Below are 22,291 nucleotides of genomic sequence, written 5' to 3' on the forward strand. Positions count from 1 at the left end.
CTGCGTAATGCAGCTTTTATATATATATATTATATATATATATATTATAAAGAATTTAGGACGAACCTTATCTGATATGCAGCTTACAAAAAAATTTGTTATAATAAACTAAAATAATTTAAAACATCTTCTTTGGCAAACCCTCGATTCGATCTTCTTTCCTTTAATTTTTTCTTCTTATTAATTCTTATTTTTTTTATTTTGATGACATTTGTTTCTATATTCTTATGAAACGGAAAAAAAAAACAAGGAAGGTGTCGTCGTCCAAGAAATTACTGTATTTCGCTTTCATTGAAAATATTTTCGTGGCATTTTCTCTAAGACTCCAGAAGATTTTTATCCAGGATGAATATAGAAGAAGGTGTAGATCGCTTTATTATTATTGTATTATTATTATTATTATTGTTTTATTATTATTGGAATATTAGAAAAAAAAAACCTTGATCAAAATGAAAAGATTGCAAAAAGGGAAAAAATATTTTAAAATTATGGAAAAACTCTTCTTCCTTTATTTCTTTAATCGAAAGAATTCCAGATTTTTCTGCCCCTCAATTCTAAAGCGGTAAAATTTGACCATTCCAGCTAGCTCCGATGAAATCCAAGGAATTACTGCGACTTGTTGTGAACACTTGAGGTTGATTTTTGTAATATTTGAAGAGATGTGAAAGATAGTATAAATATTCATTATGATCTAGCAATGAAAAAAAAATCGCTGGCCAGGATCTCCCAGTCTTATCGCCATCGGAAAAATCGAACTTGCTCATGGAATCAGGATAAAAGCGATCATTACTGCTCGTATAATTGCTCGTAAAACGAGTGTTCCACAGCTTCCATCGGGATGCTTAGAAGTGGATTTTTATTGAAAAAAAAAATGGTTTTGACACTTATATAATACACGCCGTTTAAGAATTTTAAGAATTCAGAAATTTTAACATTTTTTGAGGTTTTTCAAAAATCTTAGGTAAATGTCGTACATTATAATACTAAATACTTAATAATAATAATACTTAATACTAAAATACTAACAATAATATTAATAATACCAATAATAATAACATTTTAATAACTAACTGCCTCCATATAAAAGAACAGTATCTAACTACGTTGTTACTAGTTATATTTAGCTTCTTATCTAAGTTATTCAGTAAACAACTTCGTTAACTCGCTGTTTGGTAAATAAAAATTATATCACACTTGTAAGAATTGCAAATATTTTGAACTAATAGAGTGGGAATAAAATTCAGGACACTGAAAAAAGATGAGATATAATATTGGTTTTTTCGGGGGGGAAAAAAGGGGGGTGAAGAGCGAGGAAGGTCGGGGGTAAAGAGCGAACAAGAGTGAAAATAAATTAAACCAATTTTTAATAGGTAATTAATAGCTGTGATCAGAAATTTTCAGATTTTTCAAGATTTTTGAAAAAAAATATTATTTAGCCGTTTCAGTCATTCATAATTTTTATTATTTATATTTATTTCAAGAATACCGTATCTTCGCGTTGAGACGATCTGAAACTTAGTGCAGTTGCGCGTAGAGCTACGCTAGAAGCGACGCGATGGGACAAGCAGCTCGGTTCAAGATGGGTCCCTCGCCTCCTTCACTCATCGCTACAGTCCGAGTGAAGCCGGCGTTGGTCTCATGTCAATCGTAGCTGCTGCGCTCCACCGCGCCGCTTTGAGCGCAGCCGCCTACACAACTGCATCGAGCTTCAAGTCGTTTTGAACAGACTATAATTGCGGTAGCAAAACATTTTCAACTAATATATGAGTACACAAATACGGTGGACAATCCTTTCCATTTTTTCTTTTTCTACCAATTCTACGCCATTGTCTCCGGTTTGGTCCAGAATTTCTGACCTAGGTTGCAAAAAGTCGTAAATTTTTTGCGAATAAGATGCATTTCCAGCGGTTTTTTGAGCTTTACTTAAGCGTTTTCAATTAAAGGCTTTAATTAAGATCGATGACGACAATTTACGCTTTAAAAGTAATTTTAATTGCAATAAATGTACGATTTTCATCGCCGTGGTTCCAGCGAAAAGGTGAAGTCGAGTTGGCGTTGAGCAGTGATGACTACGATATACCTTTCTTATACGGACACCCGACAACGGAAAACAGGAGACAAGACTTCATACTGTAATTTTCCCTTCTTAATTTAATTCTTAATCTTCTTCTTAATTAACAATTAATTCTTCTTAATTTTCATCGCTTTAATTAGGATATCCAGGGAAATTTCCACTTCACTTCGCAAATGGTTCTGCAGCGATGAGAGAGTTGAAGTAGTTCGCAAACATTGGAGCGCCACTTAACACATTGCTGACAGGTTTACTTAAAATAGCTGGTTTTTTTTCCCGGATTACACCTTCGGAAAATTCTCGATAAAAGCAAACTTTCTTTTCAATTCTTTAATTTTAATTTTATTATTTTTATTTTTTTCAATTTTACAATTTTCTAGGAGAGATCTTCTATTTCTTACAATGTAGGTGATGATGTGATCCACAAATATATTTAGGTATATAGACCTTAAAGGATAAAAGGTAAAGTTCCTGGTGTTAATCAATCCGCTTGGGATCCGTTATGGCGTTCACTTCAATTCAGAATCTTTTGAGGTTTACGAACGCGTACATAGCTGTCCTGTAGATGACTTGCGGGGGCGTCATGTAAGTGTTTTTATTCTCCCAGGCAAGTCTGGTACCAATTTATCGACCTCGGAGGGATGAAAGGCTTGGTGACCACTAGGGCGGATTCAAACCTCCGATCGATCGTGCAGATACAGTGAGACCTCTTACCGACTGCGCTACATCCGGCTATATACATGTTATCAGATAATTTTGCGTTTTTTGCACCCTTTCAGATCCCAGAATACTCTATAGATCGTCTATCCGTTGAATTCTATCAAATATCCATTATTTTCTGGAAATTTTCCGTCCATAACTGAACCTGAACTGTTTCGAAAAAAAATAGAAAGGAAATGTGTTAATGCTGAGCCGAAGCACATCCACCTGTATATTTACTCGTGCTTGTTCACAGCAGAAATCGCAATACCCGAAGAACAAACAGATCCGAATCACATACTTCAAACATTCTTTGAATCAACAGAGACAAAAGTTCAGTTTCAGTTTCAAGTTGCTTCGAAAGTGTTCTACACTGAATCAGGTGTGGTTGGTCCGAAGCCGAGGTGCATTGTTCACATAAGCGTTAAAAATCTTTTCTACGGCTTAGAATTGGAGAAAATTCTGCATGCAGCGGTCCTGGAACTCGAGAAAAAAACGTGCCGTACGTGCAGCGCAGAACCTTCGACGTGGTACTCTTCACATGCGTTTGTTCCGATTACCAATCCTATGTGGTTAGTGATCGTTTTTTGGCCGTGGATTTTTCTTCGGTTCTGGATTTTTTTTTGCAGCACATCTTTTATTTCATACAAGTTTAAGATTTCCTTTCCTTATTTCCTATCTCCTTAAATTTACATGGAAAATGTAGGTGAAAATGTGAACGTACGTAGATAGAATCCTTTAGATTTAGATAGGATTTCAATAATTTTTAAATTCGTTAATAAGGAAATGGAGGTACTCACCGAGGATTATTTTGACATTGAAATTTTTACAGAAAAAAAAGAAAGATGAGTTATAATTATGGAGAAAGTACCTGTACGCTCTTTTTTTTTGTAATTTTTTCAAGGCAAGAATTATGTTGTTTAAAGTAGAGAGTTAAAAATAAATAAATGAAAAGATGTGGTATTAATTTTTAATGAGCTGCAGCACTTGAGGTTGTGAATAAATGCAAAATAAATAAACATAAAAATAAAATAAATCAAACTAAATTACAACATTTTCTTGTTAGTTCAGCTATTTTTGATAAAGTGTGATCGGTTGTTTGAAAACTCTCTCCTTGTTCTATCCACTTGTATTTCTTTCATGGGTCTTTTCATGGATATTAGTATATAGTATCCGTACCTGTGTTCTAAATTCTAAATGTAATATATAATTTTAATTTTAGAACAAAATAATGGAGGAAAAATCGAAAGAAAAAACGGGGTATTTTTGACGATTGGTTTGTGTCTAGTCTGGACAATGGCTGAGGAGGTGGCTTCAGTTCCAGCCTGACAATTTATTTCCTCTCAGAGTTCAGAGTTAGCGATTTCTGTCAAAGAATGGATGGAAGCATGGAAGAAATTTGTTAAAAGTAAAGGAGAATCTTTTTTTTTTATAGGTTCATTGGGATTAAGAGGAAGTGAAAAAAATCATTTTGAAAAAAATGGGGAAAAAACAGAATTTATTCCAAAAGCTGTGACGATGAGCGTTTTGCTTTTTGCAAATCCTACTTTTCTCACATTTAAATTTTATTTCACAAAAACTCGGATTCATAAGAGTTTTATATTGCTGTTTCTTATTGGATTAAGGTTTATGGAATCGAGATCAAGGGATCGAAATATCGGATAGCCAAACAAAAAAAGGAAAACAAACCTGGAAGAATGGTAGAACGATTTTTGTGGAATGCTGAACTCATTCCACTAATTGTGAGAGAAAAGAGAAATTGCGCAATAATTGCTTAACTGATTACTTTTCTTCTTCAGCACACTAATACCCAGGAAAAAGTCATCAGTGAAACTCTGACACTCCTAGATTTTCTCCAAGAGAAATCTTCACTAACAAAGATCGAAATATGGTAAATCACTAAGGAACAGCAGCATGTCTCTTCTTTTTTCACTCGTAAATTAGGCCTGAATTCATCGTATTTATTTATACATATATTATATATATAGATTTGTTATAATATTTTACATTTATTCATATTTTATATTCATAGATATTAGGTATATTGGAATTCCGAAGTATAAATCCTAGGTTGTTCAATCTTTTTTTTTTGTTTTTGTTTTTTTGTTTTGTTTTTATAATCCTAGGTTGTTTAATTATTAACCATATTAACTATTATAACTAAATATAAATAAAAATGTATAAAAATATATATATATATATATAAAATATAAAATATATATAAAAACCAAACTATTATAACATTATTATTCACTAACATTATTATTTGTTTAATTACTGACTTTATCCTTCTTATTTATTATATATTATATATTACAACTATATAAAAAAAAATTATTAAAATATTTTCTAGCTTTTGTGTTTCTTTTCTATTTTATATTAAAGGACTTTTTTTGTTTAATTTAAGTCACTTCTCTAAATAGAGAAAAAACACTATGATCGATGTTGATTTAGAAATTTTTTTAAAAATTATTCTAACTCTATTCTAGATCAGAAATATCAAAGTAGAAATATGTAAAATAAATGCAACCTTACCTAACCAATAAAAAGATTATTGTCTATAAATTTGTTCATTAGATTAGATTTTATAGATTTTACTGTCTATAAATTTGAGTATTAAATTTGATTTCTTGTCCTATACTTTAAGAATTCTGCGAAATTTTCAAAAAAATCAATGACGAAATCAAATGCACTTCAGATAATCTCTATCCAAGTCTAATTAATCCATTACTGTTTCTATAATGTAATATATATATATATATATATATATATAATTTCTTCACTGCATCATTATTTATCATTATCCCTTTTTTATAATATTATATAAATATTAAATAATTTCGCTCAGATTTAAAGGTTAAAAGTTTAACTTAAAACTTGAATTTAGCTAAAAGTTTATAAATTAATTTTTTTTTAACTTATCAAAGTTAGCTTCTAACCATGTATTACAAAACTCCTGTAAAATGCTGAAAAAATGCATGACATTAAATCCAATAAGATGATCCTGAAGCCCAGAAAAAACCATTATTCTTTAATTAAATAAGGACCGGTACGATCCTCCGCGCTACGCGGTCATTGCACTCCATGCGATTACGGATGAAGCACTACTTTTCTTTGAGAAATTTCTTGATCGCTACGATTGTTTCTCGAAATCTGATCACCTTTTCCAGAAAAGTCTCACATCAGCTGATCTCCCTTATCTCCACTGGAAGATATTGTGTCACATTGAGTCCATGTCTTTTTTTTTTTTGAAAAAAAACCTCTGTCCTCTCCATCACAATCAAGAGAGAGAATCCTGATATTTTCAGGATTCTCGTTCTGATATAAATATCCTGATATAAATAACACTTTTACAGCTTATTAACGGATAATCATTCCACAAAGAGGTTAATAAAGCGAAGTCAGAGGAAAAAAAACGACAGAAGTGTTGCTCATCCTAGAACTCGCAACCATTTCATCTTTTCATTTTTCATTTCATTTCACTCTTTTATAGGATTTTGTAAACTTCTCCACACATCCATGGAGTGCACAGGGAGCTCATATCACTGCTCAGACGATAATTTTGAAGGAATATTTTTGATCACACTTACGATGCCGGAATAAACAGGAATATGTAGGTGAGCATGTAGATCATACTGGTCCAATCGACGGCAGTGTAGCTGAAATTTTTCTGGTTACTGTTGCGTTACCGTGAGTAGAAAAAAAGAAGCCTCCTGTATTATTAAATATTAAAATAACAACAATATTAAGTAAAATTGAATAATTAAATTAATCTAACGTGTATTAAATTATAACAATAATAATAAATGCAATAATACCGTAATGTAAATAAATAAAAAGAGTTCCTATATTTTAAATCCTATTAAGAGGGGAGTAAAGCGGATTCTTAGGTTATTATTTCGTATTTATTTCATTTTATATATTTGTTTCACTTATTTTTCTCTATGATTTTATTGTTGGAAATTTTATTTTATTCCAAAGATTTTCTAAGACGAAATAAAACGAGTTATCAATGAAAAAAGTGGACTCCCTCACCTGACTTCGTAAAAATCAGCGATAATTTGCGCGATCACCGAATACATGATCCATTGAGCCCCATTTGAAGCGCTTAGCAAAATGAACATAATTAAAATTGACCATCGTTTCGCGTAGACACGAGGTTCTGAACCGTTCTTCTCCATCTGTAAAAATATCTGTGAAATCTGTGAAGGAGTATCCGTGGAAGGTATCCACGAACTCTTTGTGGCGGCAGCGGAATGTGTGCCGCCACTCAACAACGATGTTCGGATGCCATCGAAAAGCTCAGGACGATTCCACACGTAAATTGTCGGTCATCCATGAGGAAAAAAAACGAGGACGTCTCAACAACTCTTACCGCTATGATTACAATGTAAACAAATTATAGAGGGAGTCTGGTGAGTGACGTCAAGCACGGCTGTGTGAGCACGGCAACGAGTCAGAGTTCGTTCAAATTTTTGCAGGATTTTTTTTGGACACCCACCGGTGGGTTCACAGTTCATTTATCCTGGATATCACATAGTTCCGAAGATAATTAACCACCACTAACCTGAACGTCGTTACCGGCTCCCATATCGCCACAGCTGCCGTCAATGGATGGCGACGTCCTCTCCGCTGACACGGGCGGACCCTCGAAGCGAACACGCCCACTTCCTGGCTGAAATCACTTCAGCTTGTATGAATTGTAGACTGGCTGCTGAGGTTCCCAGGTGCAAACGTTAGAAAACCGTTCGATCTCAGGATCTCAGGAAGGTTATTCACGAACGGGAGGCATGAAAAAACGGGAGGCGAAAATTCATAGGTTCATTTGAACAAACATGGAAATGATCGGGAATGGATTGATCATTTGGAGAGATGCATACAGTATCCAACTGATTTGAAATAAAATTTTATTGCATTTTTATGGAATTTTATATAAGAAGGGAGCCGAAAACCCTTCACATGGAACGTTCCAGCGTAGAAATAATTTCTTTTAGAAATAGAAATGAAAAATAGAAATAATTTCCTAGCTTACTGCATCCCAATAGATGTTTTTCTGGAATAATTTAGTGATCAGTTAGTTCATTCTTACATTTGACACCCGACTGTGATCTTATTTACTTACTTTATTTTGTATTTATTTTTAAATTCTCTAAATTCTACTTATCTTATTTGTTCTTATTTTATAAGATACCAAGAGATGACCAAAAATACTCTTAAGCCATGTAAACATTATTATTATTATTTACCACTATTATTTATTATTTATTTATTTATTACATCCAATAGCGTGCCAAAAAACGATGTGGCAAGGAGAAAATAAAAACAAATATAATAAATATGTAGTGAAAAGATAGAAAAAAAGAATACAAAGTAGGAAGGATCATTTCCGTACAAAATTTCAGCCGAGGTACTGAAACCAGTCCAGACTTAGGAAAGAAAGTTAAGTATCTAAGCGATCTACAAAAGCGTAAGTAGACTTTAGATAATAGTGGTTTTTAGTGTTTAAATATTTTTATTTGTGAAAATAAATGTAAATCTGGACAAAAATATCCTACATATATAAGTTCTTTAATTTTTAAACATTTCTTTTAGTCTGTTTTTCTTTATTAATCGGAATATTTAATATTCAGAAGAGCCTCACACATTAATGTAATTGAAAATAATCTAGAAATACTAAAAAAAATAGAGAAATATAATCGGAAATAATTTACAAATTATAACGAATAGCCGTAAGTTCCAATATTTCTGGAAGTAGTTGCATATCTATAGGTTTGTCACTAAGTGGCAATCTAATAATTAATAAGCAAATAATTTTGTACGTTCGTAAGGTTCATATCTTAACAGGACCTCCCTGGTGCCCTTATCTCCACTTTTTGCGAGTAGAAATGACACCAGAGGGATCGGTGAAAATGTTGAAGTCATCTATAATACGGCATTTTACGAAAATACCCGGATACCGATATCCATAAACTCATACTACTTCAAAACAGGGAATGCATAAAGAAATGAAGTTTAGCATATGCGAGGAATACTAAAAGGAGCGTTCTAAAAGTACTAGTTCTACTACAGCAAACGTGATCAGGTGGCCGAGTGGTTAAGGCGATGGACTGCTAATCCATTGGGGTTTCCCCGCGTGAGTTCGAATCTCATCCTGATCGAAAGTTTTGCAAATGATCGAAAAATGCTGTGCGATATGTTACAATCTCTGGAATTACTGATTTAGTTTTAAAATCGTCGATGATCAGAGTAGATCAAGTTAGCGGAAATTATATGTGCACGTTTGCAAGTTTGAAAGTGATTGGGATGGAAAAATTAAATTCATAAAATTTCAATTTTGTGAAATTCATAAAAATTCGTATGTTTATAATTAGGGGACGTTTATTTATTGTATTATTATTTATATTCCATTATATTATATCACTTATTTGCTTACAGCAAAACATATGCTATACGAGAAAAAAGAATAGGAAACGCGGACCGAATGCTATTTCGCAGATGATTTCCGGAGCAGAAGTGACTTCTTTAAAAAATATTTTTGATGGATTTTCGAGTATTCTTCTGGGAAGAAAAGTGAGTAATCATTTAGTGGAATCCCTTTTCCAGGTTTTATGAGAACTACGACTGGAAAAATACTAATTTCGGCGAACTTTGAATGAGTGAATCAACTTATAACAAAAAAACTCGGGATGAAACGTATGCGGGATGCCCAGATGTCTTTTCCTTTTCTTTTTTTTCCTTCCTAACTTTATATATCATATTGTCGTAATTTGGTTGCTCTCGGTACATGTTTTATAAGAACCCACTCCTGCTCAAAATCCGTTTAATTATCTAATGAATTCGCACTACGCAAAAAAATGCTTGTAGTGATTTCCTATAAATACAGCGTTCGCGAAGATTCTGGATTCTTCTCACTGGTTCTTAGAACAACTAATAGTACTGTGTGCTAGTCAGGGTTCAGCATGCATTTAGCCAATAAACATGAAATCCCTAGGATTATGAAAAAGGTCTGGAGCACTAGATTGATCAATTTGCCCAACAAAGCAACTCTTGACACCGCTAGGACTGTCCCGGGCGATTGACTCTGACTTAAAGGTGAAACGAATCACAAAAAAAGTGCAAAAAAGTACATGAAAATTGCGAATTGCAAAAAGTAGAAATCAACTGGGCATAAAAAAATAATTGAAATATATAAAATATAAAGGGGCGAATGTAGCGCAGTCGGTTAGAGGTTCCGCTGTGACTGCACGATCGATCGGAGGTTCGAATCCTCTTCAGTGCTCACCAAGCCTTTCATCCCTCCGGGATCGACAAATTGGTACCAGACTTGTCTGGGAGGATAGGAACACTAACTTGACTCATCACTAACCTTCGTAAGTCATTGTATAGGGCAGTTACATGTTCATAAACCTCACACGATTCTCAATTGAAGTGAACGTGGTGGCGGGTCCCAAGCGGATTGATTAACGCCAGACACTTTACACTTTGTACAGCATATAATTAAAAATTATTCAACAACCTTGTGTAGAGCTTGTTAAAAATTAATACAATAATGAAATTAATGGATCTATTCTTCAATTTCGTACAAGTAATAAAAACCCCCTTCCGAGGTTTCATTCCTTTAAGTGTAAGAGGTTATTTCTTCGAATAAACTGTTCAGATCGCTGTTTCTGATCTCTGGTCTAATTTCTGGACTGGTAGGATATCCACAAACATATGGTACGACATGAACACTATCTATTACTAAAGAGAATTCAACAGTGGAAGAAAGAATTTTAACGAATACTGAAAAGAACTTTAAAAATTTAAAAATTATATATGAGATATGGTAACAATTATTGTTCAAATAGATATATTATATTTCAATTATTTAAAATTAGATTAATTGGAATTAAAATTAAAATCATATCAGGCAATGAGCGTGATTAGCTTTTCGCTTTTGGCGTAACAATGAGCAACAACAACCAAGAAAATTTAAAATAAAATCGCATAGAAATGAATATAATAATAAAATAAATAAAACAATAAAATAAAAAATTTGAAAAATAAAAGTAAAATAAGGAGGAAGAAGGTAAATAGAGGATATAAAAAATAGCGCTCATCACACTCATTATCGAGTATTATTGTTATATTATTATCGAGTTTCACACATGGATTTGTTGATTTCTCGAAATGTAAACAAAAAACAATGTTACGGTACACATTTTTATAAACATGTAGATATTGAACACAGGTAACTAATATTCAGAAAATTTCCCCAAACCGGATACTAAACACATTTGTTGGTGTTCCGTTGACATAAATCATAAGTGAAAAAAGTAAAGTGTGAAAATAAAAAAAAAAAAATGAATAAAAGAGCAATTTACGAGAAGATGAGCCTAAAACTGGGTGAATATTCATGAGAGAGAATTGTGAAAATTATGAAAATTGCTGGATATTTTACGCAGGAAACACGTCAATGTACTGAGCCTCTCCACCCGATAACTAGGAATGTTTCTCATCTTGGATTCCTTGGATTAGTAAGGACACAAGTAAAATAAAACACTCACAGGTATTGTACTCAAATTCAATCTGCCAAGAAGTCTGAAGGTATTGAAAATTTCTCAAAAAAACTTTTTCAGGAACAGCTAAGTAAATTTTTGAAAAAAACCACACAAAAATATCTGCTGAATATTTGTTGAAGTGTGTGTTCGAAGAGATGCTAAAACTCACATGGAATCAATAAGTGAAATGAGGAAAAAAACAAGAAAACCAGCAGATGTAGGTTGTTCAAACATTTAGATGTGAGAATGTAAGAACCGTTGAAAGAATATGTAATCATCAATGAGAGGTGGAATGGCTCGAAAAAATAGGGTGCTTCAATGGTCCCAGACGGAAAAAAATGACGGTTTTACTTGGCTTGGTTGATCAGGGGGTGAAAATTTTCAAAAAATTCCTAACGAAAATACGATGCTCGGAGAAATCTATCGTTCTTTCCTTTCCTTTTTTGTAGAAAGAAGCCATAAATGAAGTAAATAAATAAGTAATAATAAATATAGAAGCAAATATAGAAATATTGATCCCGAAAGTATGGTTCGAGGGCGAGATAATCAATTAGTTATTTAATTGTGTTTAATATAAATGTTTAATTAACTGTTATTGTTTATTTAGATGTTTAATTTAATGTTATTGTTTATTTAGATGTCTAATTAATTGTTTTCTCTTATTTATTATCACAGAGTAACTGCAGAAATGCTGACTTGATTTCGAGAAAAAAAAAACGAATTTTTGTGCAATTTTGAGGATTTGTTTTTTAAATTTCAGGCAGAAAAAACGAGACTATATGTAAGGGAGATTTTCTCTTCATATCTTGCAGCCGTAAAAATTCAACGGATGTGTTTTTCATATTCGAACAAAATTCATTCATTCATTCAATTCAAAAAAGATATAAAATGTATTCAAAAAAACATATTTTATAAGAATAATTTAAATAATTTTTCTAAGATATAAGAATATATATTGTTATCGCAGTCACATGTTATTGTTGCTGTACTCCTGTAGATTATCTCCAGCTTAGCACGGTATTTTCCGGATTTTTCCAAAAAAAAACTGCTTAGTAGTTCACAAAAAAAAAATTTCTGGTAAATTAACAACGCAGAGTTTTTCTTTGAAAACTTAAAATTTTTCTTTGAAGTTTTTAGAGTTTTTTTTGAAGAAAGTGTAGTGAATTTTGCACAAAATGTCTCCGCGAGCACTGCTTAAAAAGTTATTTATTTTCCAATGTTTCCAAAATGCATCAGGTTTTATCAGGAAGGGGGAAAACTCGTTTTGGCTCACGACGAATCGCGAGACTCGTCACAATACGCGAATCGCTGAGGCGAAGCGGATCCGTACTTAACAATAAATACTAAAATCCGAAGCGTTGTGTCCGAGTCGTCCGCGCCACAGATTATTCACTCACATTTTGATACGATCCGAATATCGAATGAATGAAATTTGTGTTGCCGCCGGGAAATGCCGGCAAATGCAGGGAAATGTTGGGTGATTTGTCGTTTGTCGTCGATAAACCACGGATAGACAGACAGACCGTCAGGGAATAAATAAAAATCGCTACGTTTAACGGTACGAAAAACAAAAATACAGGATAATCCCATAAATAATACTTTTTCCATAGACATTTTGACATTTTCTCCATCGACATACGTTGAAGAATGAGAATTTTAGAAGAGGACGTACGTATGTCTACTGGAAATATGGATGCGGATATATGGGAAATAAGGACAGGATATTTTTCTTTAAAAATATTTATTATATTATTATTATCACTTATTATAATATTTATTAAATCGCTAATTATTGAATAATCATTGAACATTGAAGAAACCCTTATTTTAAATGTGAAAAATAGGGGAGAAATAGAATACCGTATCACTTATAGGATGCTTCAATAGGGAAAAATGCATTGTGTTCTATTGTAATTATTATTTATTATTATTTACAATCTATTTACACTTATATTCTTATTTATTTATTTATTAATATTGCTTTATCAATATTATACTGTTATTATATTATAATGTTATTATTTCATTATAATGTGCAATCTATGATGGATATTTTTGATCAACAACGATTTCTTTGCGGGATCTTAGTACTTAGGACATAATGGTTACTGTAGGTTTGCGTTCAATATTGTGGCCAAGCAATCTGCGAACTATCAAACCTAATAGTTTTTTTTTTCCAGAATATTAAGGAAAACATTGAAACACGGAGAGTACAAAAAGAAGAAAGGGAAAAGAGCGTATGGAAAAGTTGGAGTGGAACGGAGAGCATCACAACAAATATGCAAAGAAATATTATATTGTAAAATATGTATTCGAGAAAAATTATTATTATAATTACTATAAATAATAATTGAAAATAATTAAATGTATAAGTATATTCGAAGAAAAGAAAAAACAAAATCAGGACAGATCAGTGGTGTACCATCGAACAACTTGAAAATGATCATTCAAACTTCGGTGGTGGTCTTAGTGTTCCAATTTTTTAAACCTATTAATTATCGATTAATTCCTGTGATCTACGGATACTTTACTCATAATTTGGCGCACAGAGAACTACGGTTTATATAAACAGTTCGTTTTCAAATAAAAACACATAAGTTACCTAATTCAGCTAAAGTAGTAACAGTAACAGTTCGTAGCTGCCCATGTTCATTCCTTATGCTTCACATGAGCTCGTTATTTTCGATATCGAATTACTTTTTTTCTCCCTTAAATGCAGGAAATATAAGACGAAAGGGTAATCGACGGGAAGAAAAAAAAAGTAAAACGGAGACAATTGGTGGATTTTCCTTCGGTATTCTGTAATGCTGACTACAATAAAATTTCCAGAAAACTAAAGAAAACTTAAAATCATAGGAAAAAAAAGTCATCGATAATTTGCTTGTAATTTTCTTTGCTAAATATTTTTGAGGCAGTATGATAGAATATTTTGTTTTCTCCTTTCTTTTTTTTTTCTTCCACTAGTCCTCGATATAGCAATTTTTGAATAAAAAATCTAATTGAAGAATTCATTGAAAGAAAAAAAACATGTGAATATCCGCTGAGCGGATTTACCGACAGCAATCTCGAGGATTATGAGCTTTTGAGAAAGGAAATGAAGGAAATAAGAGAGAAAAATTTTTAAAAAATTATAATGAAGAAATAAATAATAAGAATAAATAAAAAAATCATAATGAAGGAAATAAGAGAGAAAAATAGGAATGAAAAGAGAGAATAGAATAGTAAGAGAGAATAATAAGAAGAAAAATGAGTAATAATGAGTTGGAAGCTTTCGATAAGATTTGGCGATCTGATCGATTCGAAGCAAAACCAATGAATCGTTGTTGGAAGAAGCCAGGAACACGAGAAAATGTACCAGTTGTGTGACAAATGTCGCCGATGACACTTTAATTATGCATGTGAATGATGAGGTGTAAGCGATTTGCGATAACGATGTGAAATCCTAACATTTTTTCCGAAAAAATACTGGAATAAATCAAAAAGAGGTGCCTGCAAATAAACGAAGAGGCACAATTTAACGCGTGTAACGGGGGGAACAAAATGTGTAGGAAGCAGTTTTAAGGAGATTATTTTATTACTACCACAGCATATCCGAACGATATCTATCGGAATTAGCAATGTAATCCAGGAAAAAATACTCATCACCCTTTCAGTGTTTACGAAAACTGTTAGTTAAGGAATCAGGTAATTAGAGGTTTTTTTCATTTGTATTCAATAACATACTCATCACTATTTCGTTGCTAGTGTTATTTGTGTTATTTATTTGTTGTATACTCGATTCGTAAACATATGGATTGCCATGAAAAGAATAAATAGATAAATAAATAAATAAATGAATTTTTCCAATTCAAGCTTAGCGTTCAAATTTAACTTAAATAATTCAAAATTTCAAATTCGTTCCAAATTAGCTCAGATATTCGCTTAATTTTTCGACACCAAGGGTTCAAGGATTTCTTTTGGAAAAAGTTTGGAAAATCTAACTATTTTGGAAAATCTAACTGAGTAAGTCTTTTAAACCACATTAAAATATTTTTCCCTAAAAAAACTGAGTACTTTTATCTTTCAAACATAAATAAATACATAATACATAATAAATACATAGGTATATAAATCAACGTATTAAAACAAAATTCAATTAGAAAAATATTAAGGCAACAGAAGCCTGGTAGATAAAGTTTAAAGTTATTTGTTATGGTAATGGGACTAAGACTCTGATATATTGGCTATTATTTTATTTATTATTATTTGTATTATTTTTACTTAATTTATTTATTTTACTATTTCTCAATGTTTATCTTATGAATACTATAATAATCCAGAATAAATATTTTCAAAGCAGCATTCTATTTTCCGAAGTTTTCGGAGTAAAGCAGTTTTTTACAAGCACCAACAGAGTTCAGCAAAACAAAAACGTCTTTTCTTCTTTAAGATTTTTTTTGTGAATCACACAATCCTTCAGATCTTTCCTCATTGCCCTTATCGTTCCAGTTGCGTTAGCTGATCACGTCGTTAACGAAAAGAAAAGCGAAACAGGTTCAACCAATCGAACGCGACGCGACTGCCGCAACGCACCTCTCTCACTCTGCGTCACTTACGCTCCCTCTTACCTCTGCTGTGCAAAAATCGATGCTGCATCGCACAGCGGGAACCGTTTACGCCCAAATATAACTATACATTTCTCTCCGCTACTAAAGAAACAAATGGAATAATCAACACTCTTTGTTAAAATAACAAATTAATAATAATAATAAATAGTATAAATAATAGAATTGTCATACTAACTGGAATTTATTATCATAGAAGAATTAAATTTAAAAAAATATCACTATATAAAAATCATTGTCATAAAATTATCGTTTAACTATTGAATTAATAAAAATAATGAATAAAATAAGTAAATAAATAGTAATAAATAAATAAAATAAAGGAATAAATAAACAAAAGAAAATTCAACTGCCAAAGTAGGAGAAAAATTCGGTCATAACGAAACTAATGTGTGAAAGAAGGCGACTTCGATATGATTTCGCCTCAGCAAACTTTTTCTTTCCCACAATTTTCGTGAGAAAATCCTAACGAAGCATTCACTAACGATATTTTTGTGGAAGAACTTTTTCAATAATTCTGCGTTCGTAAACGAAATTCGTTGAATCGAACGGGAAATATTTCTCAACGGATTTTTTCATAAGCGCAAGTGTCCTTTTCCTAGTGAATTTTCCTTTCCATCGATAGGAAATGCATCATTTCAAAGAAGGAAAGAAGATGGAAGGGAAAATAAGTTTAATATCAATTTTTTGGGCTATCGCAAAAGTTTACTGTAAATTTTATAGCTTACCAAATGGTTTTGCGTCATCTCAAAGGAAGAATTCAAAAAAACACAATAATCAAAGTAGTGAAAATGAAAATAATGGGAACTTTGGTCGAATTTCATCAATTCAGCACAGTTTCGGACGAATTTTTGGGGAAATTCCTATCAAATACTGGCAGAATTTGTGAATAGCGTGAGTGAGAAATAAGGCTGGAGGAGAATATGTGGAAAAAAACCGTAGAGTACAGGAATGAATCACGAAGTGATGACTAACTCATCGTTTCTCCACTATGCAGAGGAAAAAAGGACAAAGTGTCTGGGGTTGATCAATCCGCTTGGGACCCGCCACACCACGTCCACTTCAATTCAGGATCGTTTGAGGTTCAGGAACGTGTAAGTGGCCTATACAATGACTTGCGGGGGCTAGCCAACGGGTAAAGTCAGTGTTTTTTTCTCCCAGACAAGTCTGCTACCAATTTTTTGACCCGGGAGGGATGAAAGGCTTGGTGAGCACTGGGGCGGATTCGAACCTCTGATCGATCGTGCGGGAAGTGGAACTTGTATATTTTTTACTATTAAGCTGCTTTTAGGCGGAACTCTTTCAGAACCTCCTACCGACTGCGCTACACCCGCCCGCCCGTTTTAGCCGAGCTCATGCGAAATTTATCCAGCTACACAAGAGGTTAAAAAAAAGAAAAACTGCTCGTTTAATAAGCTCAGCCGCGAAATATATCCAGAATCTTCCGATAAACATTCACAAAAAAATGTATTTGGTCAATTCTTGCTCTTTTGTTATGTTTTATTTTAAATCTACTAAGTCTTTTTTTATTTCATGATGCTTGGTAATCTGTTCTTTCAAAAATATTTTTACGTAGCCGTGCAATAGAATAATTCCTCTTCTCCCTTTCCCTGACTACAGTAGAAATGGGCCGGAAGGGCAGCTGCAAACTCCGAACATTACCGTGCAGCTGTTCCTCGTAGAATCGAAAAAATAGAAAAAAAAAGGCGAAAAAAAGGAATGATTAGAAGGACTGAGAAGATCTGCAGGTGTTCATTACTCTGAAGTGGTTTTTTTTTTTTAAATACGAGATCAACTGAAATAATCAAATGAGAAATGGAAAACATTGCTACAAAGTCATATCAGCCGGCTTGTTAATTTTCCACCTGCGATTTTTTTTAAAATAAATAACTGAAATGTGGTGATTTTCACCTGTTGCCTCTTTTTTAAACTCAAAATTAGTGTTTAGCATAGATATGGAGATCTATGTTAGTGAATAACCAGAGCGGGGGACGACGACTTTAATTCTATAGGATTTTCGAATTTTGTAGAAGTTTACTCAACTCGAATCACCGTTGTAGGAATGTAAGGCCTGGTTCGGAACAAATACAGCTATATAGATTACAAATATTCATAGGAACATGAATAAAAGAATGAGAGTTAAATTCTAATTCAATGAAAATGATCTTCTTAGAAAATATCCAGTTCCTCCCTTTATTTCACTTCTATTTTTCCCAGCAATGAACTCCGCTGGCTTTTTTTCTAGCCAATTCCCCCTGATTCTCCTGAAAAACGGCGTGGGAAACAGCCTGCCTGCACGAATTTCCCAACGATATACCACATAACGCACCATTTCCGTAGGCGTGTCACCTCTGCGGTCGAATGGACGTTAATCAAAGAGGTTTCCTAGCGGCTTATTCAAGTCCAACAACACGCGCGAGTACAAAAACGGCGTCATAAGGTGTATCGTAGGAGAATTCGTACAGAAAGGCCGTTGCTCACGCTGTTTTAAGAGCAATTAGATAGAATTTGGCGTGGAATTCCACGTTTATATTCGTTATCTACACTTTCCCAAAAGCTTCACGGGGTTTCCTAGCCTTCAGCGCCGTATCGTCTCTGATCTGACGCTGTCCACGGGGTTCCATCAGCACCGGGAAAATACCCCGACGATGCGCCAGTAGACGAATATCGATAGGTGGGCAATAGGCTGACACATACGCGAAATGGACGAGTTTGCAGCTGTTCATAGTCACCGTAACGAATGGCGATGGAGCAGAAAATTGCGAACATAGCGAGCTTTTCCGCTGGCCAGTTGTTGGTGTCAAGTGTCGACGCTACAAAAAATCACGCGTAGTTCAGACCGCAAGGAGCGTATTCTGCCAGCGCAGGTGGTTTTGCGGGCAGCCTGAGACGACCGCATGTCGGAATTTCGGAACGGCTGTTGTTTCGAGAACAAAGAAACAAAATTCAAAGACGCTGGGAAGAATTTCTGGACACGTTCCAGAGCTTTGAAACTGAACTGGTGATGGTCGCCGAATTGGGTTTTCTGGTTAGTTAGAGTGAGTTTTCGTGGAAATTTTAAGAAGTTATTTACCATCGGGGAAAAAGTAATGCGAAATATAGGTGGAGAAGGTAAGTATCTAGAATATAAAGGTAAAAAATGCGTAAAAATTAAGAGCTAGCTGAAATTTAAAGGATTCGAACAAAACATACCGCATCGTTTGAGTCGTGAGGCATAAATTAAACATTGAAAAGAATGAAACTATCCGAAAGAGGTGGAGAGTAGATCGTTTTATCATCATTGTTTATTATCAGTATAGAAATCGAATATTAAAGTTAAAGATAAAGCCCCTGGCGTTAATCAATCCGCTTGGGACCCGCGCCACCACGTTCACTTCAATTCGGAATCGTTCGAGGTCTAGGAACGTGTAACTGGCCCATAGAATGACTTGCGGGGGCTAGCCGATGGGTCAAGTCAGTGTTTTTATCCTCCCAGACAAGTCTGGTACCAATTTATCCGGACCCGGGAGTGATCCGGAGGGATGAAAGGCTTGGTGAGCACTAGGGCGGATTCGAACCTCCGATCAATCGTGCAGGAAGCGGAACCTCTAACCGCTACACTACACCGGCCCAAAGACATGATATAATTTATATTTTATTCAATTTATAAGTTTTAGAACACTTTTGTAGATCTTCTTGGAAATTATAAGGAATTATAAGGAATTTATACAATATAATATTAAGAAGAAAAAATTCAACGCTATCAAAGTTCGGAGAAGCTTAGACGTGGACGTGAACGCGGACGGCTGACGATCACGAAACAGCAACGCAGACAGAAGATGGATCACGTAAACATCGAGGCTGGTGACGAGTGACAAATTACCCATAGTGTGCGTGTGTGTTTCATTCTCTCCGACTCGATCTAATAGGTTTAGGGAAAAACCCGGATGAATAAATCGATGATTCGGGAGGGGCTTAAAGCGGGAAAAGTCCCTTTTTTTCTCGTAGAATAGGATTATTTCGAATTTTTTCCCCAAAAACACCTATAAATATCTTCACTGAATTATTTGTAACACGCTATGAAATGCATCAAGATGCTGTCACTCATTGATCGTCGCTCAACCTCAACGGTGTTTTTTTTTTCTCTCATAGGAGGTATAGAGGCACTCAAAACTTCTCAAGTGTTTAAGGTTCCATTGAGTCAACATTACTGTAGAAACTAGTTGCATAATAAAGTTTTATAAATGTATTACAAAAGAAATTTTACACAAAACAGGTGAAGAACGTGTTTTCGAGCGAGTTTTCGCACACGAAATCCACGAATGAAAGTGATTCGAATTAATAAAATATTTATAATAAAGAAAAAAAGACGGGTAGGAATAGAAGAAGGTAGAATGAAATTAAAAAAAAATCCAAGTAATGTTCCAAATAATACGAGATAATTTCCCATCCTCGCTTTGATCATTTTTAATTTTCATGTAATATCCATAGGCACATATTCCTAGCTCATCTGAGATACCCAGCATCGGAAACTGTTAGCGTAAAGTTCAGCTCAGCTTAGAAAAATGCCGGAAATTCTCCGGCGAATTTTCGGCAACGGAAATAGGAATTCCGCTCATCCCAAAGCTGTGCGTAGGTCGATTGGGCAAACATCGGATCATCTGACATCCAGAATTTTCGACTCATTTCTAGTATACGAATCTTCTACTGCACGATAACAAGTTATAAAATGGCAAGTTCGGTGAACAAGAATTTGAAAAAAAAAGAAAATATGAAAAAATGAAAAAAAAGAAGGTGAAGAGTCATTGTTCTTATTTTTGTAATGAAATGCAGTGATGGTAGAAGGTTAGAAGGAGTTTAGATGGAAGTGAAGAGGTTTTTTTGTGGATAGCATTACCGTATGAGTTAGTTAGAAGCGCTAAATTATTATTATTATTATTATTATTACTATTATTATTATTATTATTATTATTATTACTATTATTATTATTATTATTATTAATTTGTTAAAATTAATTTAACCCTTTCCTTTACTCCTATTTAATTTTTAAATCAATTCTTATCCTCCCAGACAGGTCTGGTACCGATTTATGGACCCCGAAGGGGATGAAGGGCTTGATTGGCACTATGGCGTTTTCGAACCATCGACAGTGCGCGGCGACAGCGGACCTCTAACCGACTGCGCTATACCCTCCGGCGTTTTTAAGTTATCCTTAACAAATTTTCATATATATGAAGAAAAATGATAAATTTTCGCTCATGAATCCATGACTCTCTTCCTTTTTTCGTTCAGATAAATGGTACTCAAGAGTTGGAAAAAAGAAACAAAGGAAAATACCGCTTTTCATTTACTTGCCGTTGGTAATAACAGGTTCCACAATAGTAATTAAATTTACTTTCTAGCGCTATGAGTAGGGATTTGTTCATAATTATTAGTTACAGATTCGGGGAAAAATAAGAATATATTCAAATTAATGCACAACGAGGAGAAAAGAGGGGAAGGTAGGGGATTTAAATAAGAAGGAAAATAGTACAAAAACTATGGGAAGAGTACGACAACGTTTTTCTTTGGAAGATCACATTTCAATCCAGAATAAGTGAAATCAAAATGGAGATCAAACCAAAAAAAGAACAATTTTGACGGAGAAACAACTAAACTTCAGCACTTTCGTATATCCATGCCCATATCTACATTTCTAAATAAATTCCAGGTAATATTGAATGATTGCGCATGAATTCGTCCCCAATTTTTATAGATGACATTAAAATGTACTGCATAGCGGAAACACCGGGTATTTTTGGAAACTTTTTTGCATGGGCTAAAAAGATAATAAGATTATAATGATTATAATGATTAGAGATTATAATGTTTTATGTCGCTTTACTGCCCCAAATACCTTCGAAATAAGTCGATATCGGATATTTTAGGGAATTTTTTTCCCAAAGAAGAACGAAAAAGAGCATGTACATCAAAGCAAGCGAATTTCGGGAAAGGGTGAATTCTGGAACTGCACAAAAAAAAAACATTTTGGATTTTAATTGTGCCGAAAGATCACGCTCCTGCTCTCCGGTCGGTTAAAAAGTGATTTGGCAGGTTCTGGAACGGAGCCACTCTGGAAGATCCACTCCACATCTGGATGGCCCACTGACGCTGATGGCGATATTCTGGGTATCTTTCTGGAAGAAAACCCAAAAATTTTGACTGAGGAGATTCCTAAGAGATTGATATATTCCTAAGAGAACGATAATATTCATACTAAAGTTAAAGGATAAAGTGTCTTGCGTAAATCAATCCGCTTGGGACCCGCGCCACCACGTTCACTTCAATCCAAAATCGTTTGAGATTCACGAACGTGTAACTGGCCTATACAATGACTTCCGGGGGCTAGCCGATGGGT

At 33.8% G+C, this 22,291-nt stretch overlaps 1 protein-coding gene across 2 annotated transcripts in view; it reads right to left on the reverse strand.

Annotated features, from left to right (window-relative positions):
- RB195_007904 (uncharacterized protein) overlaps positions 1-22,291 on the reverse strand; it is a gene marked incomplete at both ends in the record, with an annotated part of 42,327 nt that overhangs the window by 8,512 nt on the left and 11,524 nt on the right. The window contains 4 exons of one of the 2 annotated variants that reach the window (XM_064181786.1): positions 6,361-6,429; positions 6,806-6,951; positions 7,338-7,445; positions 19,107-19,130. In XM_064181786.1, coding sequence (XP_064038547.1) covers positions 6,361-6,429; positions 6,806-6,951; positions 7,338-7,445; positions 19,107-19,130 — 347 coding nt within the window. Of the gene's footprint in view, positions 1-6,360; positions 6,430-6,805; positions 6,952-7,337; positions 7,446-19,106; positions 19,131-22,291 lie in introns of those variants that run through there. The other variant, XM_064181785.1, reaches the window with a different exon arrangement.

This window comes from Necator americanus, chromosome I (assembly GCF_031761385.1).
Source record: "Necator americanus strain Aroian chromosome I, whole genome shotgun sequence".
Lineage (NCBI taxonomy): Eukaryota > Metazoa > Nematoda > Chromadorea > Rhabditida > Ancylostomatidae > Necator > Necator americanus.